Raw genomic sequence first — 7,889 nt, forward strand, 5'->3', positions numbered from 1 at the left:
ATTATCAAGTGGGTGTGTTTTATTTATTTTTGAGGGAGGGAGAGAGAGAGAGCGCGCAAGCGGGGCAGGGGTAAGGGGGGGGGCGGGAACAGAGGATCCGAAGCGGGCTCTGCACGGACAGCAGCCAGCCCCATGCGGGGCTCGAACTCACAAACCGTGAGATCACGACCTGCGCCGAGGGGGAGGCTCACCCGACCGAGCCACCCACGTGGCCCGCTGCTGTCGTTGTTGTTGGTCGTATTCCCATATGAAGAGGAGGGACAGACCCGGGCGTGAGTGGCCCGGCGTCGGAGGCCGAACGGATTTTGAGCCCAGGGTCAGAAGTCCCGCTCTGACACCCGAGAAGCCGCCCGGCCATTCCCCCACCAGGGGGCGCCAGAGGCCGGGCTCCCGGTTTGGGGAGGGGGGGGGCCCGGGGCCCCCCCCCCCCCCTCCCCCGCCCCTCCCTTCTCTCCTCCCCGCTCCGGGCCCCACCCGGCTCAGACGGCTCCGGACGGGACCTCGAGCACAGGCCGCTCCCCGGGCGCCTCGGATCCCCGCGGGACCCCCCCCCCCCGCCCCGTCCAGCCCGGTGCCGCCGCCTGCGCGCCCCATCGGTGAGTGGCCCCCGACCGCAGCTGTCGCTTCCCAGCTCCCGCCCACGGAGCCTAGGAGCCTGACCTGGCCGCGGATGATTCCCCCTGCTGCCCTAAGACCCTCCGCGCTCCCCGGTGTGTTTAACGGTGGCCTCGATGTCCCCAGTGCCACCCCTCCGAGAAACCTCCTGGTCTCCCCGGCTCCTTCCTTCCAGCCTGGACCAGTGCCCCCTGCCCTCCTGACCCTTCCCCGTCGTGCTCAGTGTCCCCCACTCCCAACTCGCCTCCCCACCCTCTCAGCCAGAAGAGATCCCCTCCTTAGGATCTCCCTCTAGTGCCCTCACCCACTCCTCCCACTCGAGGGCTCCTCTCCTGCTTCTCCAACCCATGGCCCGTCCCGCCACCCCCAAATTGTCCCTCAGACCCCTCCCTGCCTGGGACGCCGCCCAGGGCCCCCTCCCTCTGCCAACATCCCAGTTCCTGCCTCTCCTTTACCTCTCTGGCACTCTTTCCCTTCCTGTTTTCCTGTTTATTTATTCATCTCTTCTCCTTTGCGTACCATTGTGATTTTATGGATTTTAACATTTTTGATGGACAGTCACTTTTGATGCTCAAATCGTCCCATCTTTGGCCAGCGGGGGCTCCTTCAGGCTGGCCCCTGTGTCCCCGTGCCACACCTTTGACACCCTGGGCCCCATCTTTGAGCACCTTCCCAGTACCCGACGCAGCTTCACTGATCCTTCCCTTGCCCCAGCCCTGGAAACAGCCGTTTCTCCAAGGAGCCCCGTTTTTCGCGGTTTGGTTTTGTCTGCTTTTGCTTCGTTTTGCTTTTTAATGGCAAATGGTATCTGGAGACTCCAATCTGACCCAAAGCTGGTCCTGTGAAAAGGTCAGTAAAATTATAAGCATCTACTGAGACTGATCAAGGAAAAAAAAAAGAAAAAAGAAAAAAGACGCAAATGACTGATATCCGGCACGAGAGAGGGGGCAGCACTACAGATCCTACAGAGAATGAAAAGACAGTAAGGGAATATAGAGAACACAGTCTGGGTGCTGGGGGTGCTTGTTGCTGCTGGGTCGGTGATTCTGTCCTCCTGAGTTCTTAGACTTAGGAGCGCAGGCTCTGAGGTCAGGTTGCCTGGAGTCCCAGACCGCGCACTTTCTAAGCAAGTGATTTGGGGCAAGTTATTGCTGTCTTCGCGAGCGAGCCCGCTTTGTGAGTCAGAAATGTGAGGATAGCAACAGCCCTATCTCACAATGTTGTTATGAAGATGAAACGAGTTAGAGCAGTGTCTGGAACGCAGTGATCGTAAATGTTATTATTCTTGTGATCCCCTGAGGTCTCTTGTACCCGAGTCCACCCTGGCAACTCCTCAGCCTTAGTTGCCACCCCTCCTGTGTCCAGCAACCTCCTCCATGTGTCTCACAGCTCCCAGCCTTGGCACACACCGTCCTCTCCGCCTGTTTTGCACCGTATCCTTGTTTTGCATGGAAGCGAGCAGCTCAACAGTCAGCTCAGCCAGAGTTTGCCGCTCCTGTGGTCAGTTCACTGTGTCCCCCCCCCGCCTCTGCTGCCACTGCCCGGCATTTCCCAGGCATCACTGACTGCTTGGTGCCACGTCCTCCCCTCAATGGGGACTCTGAGTGGGTACGGGCCAGTCTCAGTCCCGTTTCTGGATCCATAGCTCCTGACCCATGGTTTCAGTGAAAATGTGTGAATTGATGGAAGGGAGGGAAGGGAGGAAGGAAAGAATGAACAGCGGATGAAGGAATACATTTCTTCCAGGCAGCTTCCACAGCCTTCCCTCTGCCCATCCCTCGGTCCCCATCCAATCCTGCTTCCACTGGTAACCTCTTTCTCTTCCTCCTGCCTCCTCCATGAACCATCACGTCCTGCCCTCCACCATCAGTGCTCTCTGCTGCTCCCCCTCTCCCCATTTCCCACCCTCCTCCACCCACTCCACCTTCCGGCCCCCTTCCCCCTCCTCCCCCTCCAACACCCTCTCCTCTTCCCGCAGGCCACTCCCCCCGGCCCTGCACGTCTGTCTCCCTCGGCAAGCCCAGTGGGCAGTGCTCGGCCACCATGTTCAGCTGGCTGACGCGGAGCGGGGCGCGGGGCCAGCAGCCCGAGGCCATCCGCACGGTGACCTCATCGCTCAAGGAGCTGTACCGCACCAAACTGCTGCCCCTTGAGGAACACTATCGATTCGGGGCCTTCCACTCGCCGGCCCTGGAGGACGCCGATTTCGACGGCAAGCCCATGGTGCTGGTGGCCGGCCAGTACAGCACGGGCAAGACCAGCTTCATCCAGTACCTGCTGGAGCAGGAGGTGCCGGGCTCCCGCGTGGGGCCCGAGCCGACCACCGACTGCTTCGTGGCCGTCATGCACGGGGACACGGAGGGCACCGTGCCGGGCAACGCCCTCGTGGTTGACCCGGACAAGCCATTCCGCAAGCTCAACCCTTTTGGGAACACCTTCCTCAATAGGTAGGCACTTTGAGACGCAGGGGGGCAACTTCCTGTCCCTGGCGCCTCCGTCCCTGCCCTGCATGCGTGGCTTTCTTTTCAGCCCCAGGTCCCTTCTCTCTTCCAGATCCTCCCCCCTTCCTGCCTCTGCTCTTCCGCCCCCTCTAGGGCCCATGGAGCCAGCTTGCCTGGGTCCGACTCCTTTCTAGCTGGGCGGCTCTGGGCAAATGACTTAACCTCTCTGTACCTCTCTTAGCCTCATCTGGGACATGGGGATAACCACGGGTCCCCGCTCACACACGAGGTGCTTAGAACAGTACCTGGCACAAAGTAAGTGCTCAGTGAACGTCAGCTCTGATTTTTTTTTGTTTTTTTTTAATTTTTTACTGTTTGTTCTCGAGAGGGAGGGAGAGAGTGGGCGGGTGAACAGGGGAGGGTCAGAGAGAGGGGGAGACACAGAATCCGGAGCGGGCTCCAGGCTCTGAGCCGGCAGCACAGAGCCCGACGCGGGGCTCGAACCCACAGACCGTGAGCTCACGACCTGAGCCGAAGTCGGACGCTCAACCGACTGAGCCACCCAGGCGCCCCTGATTTTTCTTTTTTTTTTTTTTTTCTTAAGTAAGTGTTATTTATTCTCTGTCCTGATCTTCCTTTTCGCTTTCGAGATTCTTCCTGCTTTCTGCCTGATTCACCCTCTGTGGAGCCCTCGTCTGCCTTCTTCCGTGGCCTCTCCTCCTGCCTCTCCCCGCGTTGACCCCTGCCTCTCCCTCTGCCTCAGGTTCATGTGTGCCCAGCTGCCCAATCAGGTCCTGGAGAGCATTAGTATCATCGACACCCCGGGCATCCTGTCAGGCACCAAACAGAGAGTGAGCCGTGGTGAGTGTGGGGCCGGACGGCTGAGCCTGAGGGAGGAGGCGGCCCGGCCTCTGCTGGGACATGGGCCCGTGTCAGCTGGCCCCAGCCGCCGGGCAGCAGAAGGGAGCCCATGGGAGGCTGTGATTCCTCCGTGTCTCCGCACGTTGAGGGCACCGGGGAGGCGTGTGCGTGAACAGGGGGGGGCGGGGGGGGGTGAGCAGGGTGCAGCCCGTGTCTGGGCTGGCCGGGAGGATGGACAGGGAGAGATCGAGAGAGACAGAGGGAGATATGCCAAGTCAGAGACAAAGATCTGAGCGCCCGGCAGCCTTACCGAGAGACAGGAGGCCCAGAGAGGAGGCAGAGGCCGGGCAGGGAGGCCCTGGGCGTGCCCCCCACCCCTGCCCCCCCCCCCCGCCCCCAGGCACGCTCCTGGCTTCTACGTCTGGGCCGCAGATGGGGCTGAGCAGGGGTTGGGAGGGGGAATCTGGGCGCCGGCCAAGGCCCGGCCTGGAATTTATAAACAGCTGTGCAGGGGGAGCAGCGGGGGGTGAATTCCAGCGGGGGCCCTGGGGGAGCCGGCCCCCCACCCCAGCCAGCTCAGCCTCTGCGCCCCCTCTCCAGCCCCCCCCCCCCAGTTTCTGTCCCGCGCCCGCCTGGCCTCAGGGGCCCGGGACTGGGGCAAAGGAGGCCGCCTTGTGGGGCAGAGGGGACTGGGAGGCTGGGCTGCGGGGCAGGGCGAGGGCGAGGAGGGTTACGGCGTCCCTGGCCGCTGCCCAGCGGGCGCGCGTCTCCTTGGGAAAGAGGCAGGGGGCAGCTGCAGAACCGATCAGAGGGCGGGCTGGCAGCCAGCCTGAGGGGGGAGGCAAGAGGCTGGGCTGAGGGTTCCTGGGGTGCTGCCTCCTGGGGCTGGGCCTGGGAGAGAGGGAGGGGTGCCGGGTGGGGGCTGAAGGCTGTGGGGAGGAGAGAGTAGGGGTCTCCTTCCCTGGCAGGGTGGGTAGAGGAAGAGGAGGTCTGTCTGTATGGGTGTGTGTGTGGCGGGGGGGGGGGGGGGTGTCTGGGAGTCTGTGCCTCTGATTGTAGCTGGATGTGACTTCGTGGGGCGCATTGGCGGGAAGCGTGTATATAATATCCGGGGACACACATATGTGTGACCGCAGCATCGTGGAGACTCTGGTGGGGGGTTTGAATCCGGGCTCTGATATTTGTAATTGTTTTTAAGTTTATTTACTTATTTTGGAGAGAGAGAGAGAGAGAGAGAGAGAGAGAGAACGAGTGGGGGAGGGGCAGAGAGAGCGGGAGAGAGACAGAATACAGAATCCCAAGCGGCCTGGGTACCTGTGAGCGCGGAGCCTGATGGCGGGGCTCGAACCCCCCGAACCTTGAGATCATGACCCGAGCCGAAACCAAGAGTCTGCCCGTTCCATCGACTGAGCCACCCGGGTGCCCCGGGGCTTTGCTGGTTTTAGCCCGTGCCCTCGGGGCAAGCCACTTAACCGCTCCCTGCCTCAGTCTCCCCATCTGTAAAATGGGAATGATAATAGTATCGGCCTCCCTAGGCTGCACAGGGGGTTAAAATTAAGGGTCAGAGCCTGCCAGGAACTTCGGTGTGTGCACACAGTAGGCGCCGTGGGCGTGCTGAGCACGGTGTACCTGCGTTGAGGGCCATAGCCGGCCGGACACCCCCGGGGTGCTCTCTGCCACGTCTCTTGTTCCCACGCTGACTCAGTCTCCCTCCCTCCCTCCCGCCCCGCATGAGACACACTTTCCAAATCCTAGCCTGTGTGTGTGTGTGTGTGTGTGTGTGTGTGTGTGTGTAGCCACTGGGGACGGAGGGAGCCCCAGACGCCGTCCCTCTGGTTACCCGGCCCTTCCTCCCCCCCAAACAGTGTCGCCACCCCCCCACCCGGTCCAGTCCCCAGGGGCCACAGGGGACCTGCTTCCTCCTTGGAGCCCCCAACACCAGCCCCTCGGGGGAGCATAGGGACCCGTGCGGGCTCCTGCTCTGTGCCCCCTCCCTGCATGTCCTGAGGAAATCCCGTCACCTCTCCGTGCCTCAGTTTCCTCCTCTGGAACATGGGGATCATAGGAGTGCCTGTCTCCTGCGGTTGTTTTGAAGACTCAAGGAGTCGAATCAGGGGGAGGATGAACTGACATCAGGGGAGTCAGCGGCGGCTCCCTACTCCTCAGTTAGCTCCTTCCTCGTCCCCCAGGTCGCCGTTGGGTCCCCTCCTCTGAGAAGCCCTCTCTGACCACCCCCCCCCCCAGGCTGGGTCAGGTGCTGGCCGCTGGGCTCCCCCAGCCCATCCTGACCACTCTGGGCCTGTCCTCGGTGGACCATGAACCCGATGAGAACAGGACTGGCACTGCCCTGGGGTGGTTCCTAAATGACACACCCACGGCGTCCTGTGTGCGTCGCAACTAAGACTCGTCGGGCACTTGCCATGTTCCCAGGCTGTTGGGGTTTTGGTTTTTTTTTTTTACCCGTTTAATCGAGGTGTAGTTTACATGCCTGAAGCTACTTCTTTGAAACAGGCACTGTTTTAGGCTCTTATTTTTAATTAAAAAAAAATTATAACGTTTATTTATTTTTGGGAGAGAGAGAGAGAGAGAGAGACAGAGCACAAGCAGGGGAGAGGTAGAAAAAGAGGGAGACACTGAAGGAGGCTCCAGGCTCTGAACTGTCAGCACGGGGCCCGATGCGGGGCTCGAACCCACAGATCACGACCTGAGCTGAAGTTGGACGCTTAACCGACTGAACCACCCAGGTGCCCCCCTTTTTTTTAAGAGAGAGAGAGAGACAGTGAGGGAGGGGCAGAGGGAGAGAGAGAGAGAAAGAGAGAGAGAGATCAGCACAGGAGCCCAAACTGGAGCTTGATCCCATGACCCTGGGCTCATGACCTGAGCCCAGATCAAGAATCAGATGCTGGGGGCGCCTGGGTGGCTCAGTCGGTTGAGTGGCCAACTGATCAGGTCATGATCTCTCGGTCCGTGAGTTCGAGCCCCGCGTCGGGCTCTGTGCTGACAGCTCAGAGCCTGGAGCCTGCTTCAGATTCTGTGTCTCCCTCTCTCTCCCCTCCCCTGTTCATGCTCTGTCTCTCCCTGTCTCAAAAACAAATAAACGTTAAAAAAAAAAAAAAAAAAAAGAATCAGATGCTCAACGGACCGAGCCACCCAGGCGCCCCTTCGGCTCTTTGTGTATATTGGCTCGTTTCTATTCCCTTGTCCTCACCACAGTCCGACAGGTTATGTTCCGTCACGGCTTCCATTTTACAGAAGAGGACACGCAAGGTCAGAGAGGTTTCCTACTCGCTTAAGGTCACACAGCTGGGGGCGGGGTGGGGGGCAGAGTCGGGATTCAAACCCAGGTCTTCCTGGCTGCCACGTCAGGGGGTTGCCAACACTCCTCTCTGCTCTCCTGAGCATCGCTGTTTGAGTGAACAAGCAAGCAGCAGAAAAGTGAACAGTGTGAACGAACGAGTGAATGAGGAAGGAAGGAAGGAAGGAAGGAAGGAAGGAAGGAAGGAAGGGGGAAGGAATACAGGAGCCAGTTGTCGAACCAGATACTCCACGAAAGGCAAGGACTTGTCTGTGTTCTCTGTGGCATCCCTGGTGCCCAGGATAGAGCCTGGCACACAGAAGAGATGTAAATAACTGTTTACATTACAGAGATGTAAATACTGTTAAATAAACTCAAAATATTTACCATCTGTTCTGGCAAAAGCATAGCCAGAGCCAACGTGAACTCTTTGGTGGCTGGATTGTGGGGAGATCCAGAAGTCCGAGGACGGGGCTGGGGTGATGGTGGCACTTGGGAGACTGGCGGGGGGGTGGTCATAGAAGCACAGAGAGTCTGTTAAGAAACACTTCAGTATTTTGACAACCTATACGTCTGGATCGGCCTAAGGAATGAATGAAAAGGGGGTCGGTGATCAGTCCTCTGTAGCCAGACGGCCCGAGGGGCTGGGGGCTGGGGTCAGAGTGATGGAGAAATTC

General features: G+C 59.8%; 2 protein-coding genes and 1 long non-coding RNA gene across 3 annotated transcripts in view; 2 read left to right on the forward strand and 1 right to left on the reverse strand.

Annotated features, from left to right (window-relative positions):
* Positions 1 to 2,293, forward strand: part of BICRA (BRD4 interacting chromatin remodeling complex associated protein) — an 89,419-nt gene extending 87,126 nt beyond the window's left edge. Inside the window, exon 16 of the mRNA XM_040457930.1 lies at positions 2,261 to 2,293. Within this exon, the coding sequence (XP_040313864.1) occupies positions 2,261 to 2,293 (33 nt within the window). The remainder of the gene's footprint in view (positions 1 to 2,260) is intronic.
* Positions 457 to 7,889, forward strand: part of EHD2 (EH domain containing 2) — a 17,725-nt gene continuing 10,292 nt past the window's right edge. The window contains exons 1-3 of the mRNA XM_040457551.1: positions 457 to 596; positions 2,594 to 3,062; positions 3,820 to 3,917. Of these exons, the coding sequence (XP_040313485.1) occupies positions 2,659 to 3,062; positions 3,820 to 3,917 (502 nt within the window). The 5' untranslated portion in view covers positions 457 to 596; positions 2,594 to 2,658. The remainder of the gene's footprint in view (positions 597 to 2,593; positions 3,063 to 3,819; positions 3,918 to 7,889) is intronic.
* Positions 7,572 to 7,889, reverse strand: part of LOC121018700 (uncharacterized) — a 680-nt gene continuing 362 nt past the window's right edge. The window contains exon 2 of the long non-coding RNA XR_005785294.1: positions 7,572 to 7,795. This is a non-coding gene — a long non-coding RNA (uncharacterized LOC121018700). The remainder of the gene's footprint in view (positions 7,796 to 7,889) is intronic.

The sequence above is a fragment of the Herpailurus yagouaroundi genome, unplaced genomic scaffold (assembly GCF_014898765.1).
Source record: "Herpailurus yagouaroundi ecotype Mexico unplaced genomic scaffold, PumYag 220, whole genome shotgun sequence".
NCBI lineage: Eukaryota > Metazoa > Chordata > Mammalia > Carnivora > Felidae > Herpailurus > Herpailurus yagouaroundi.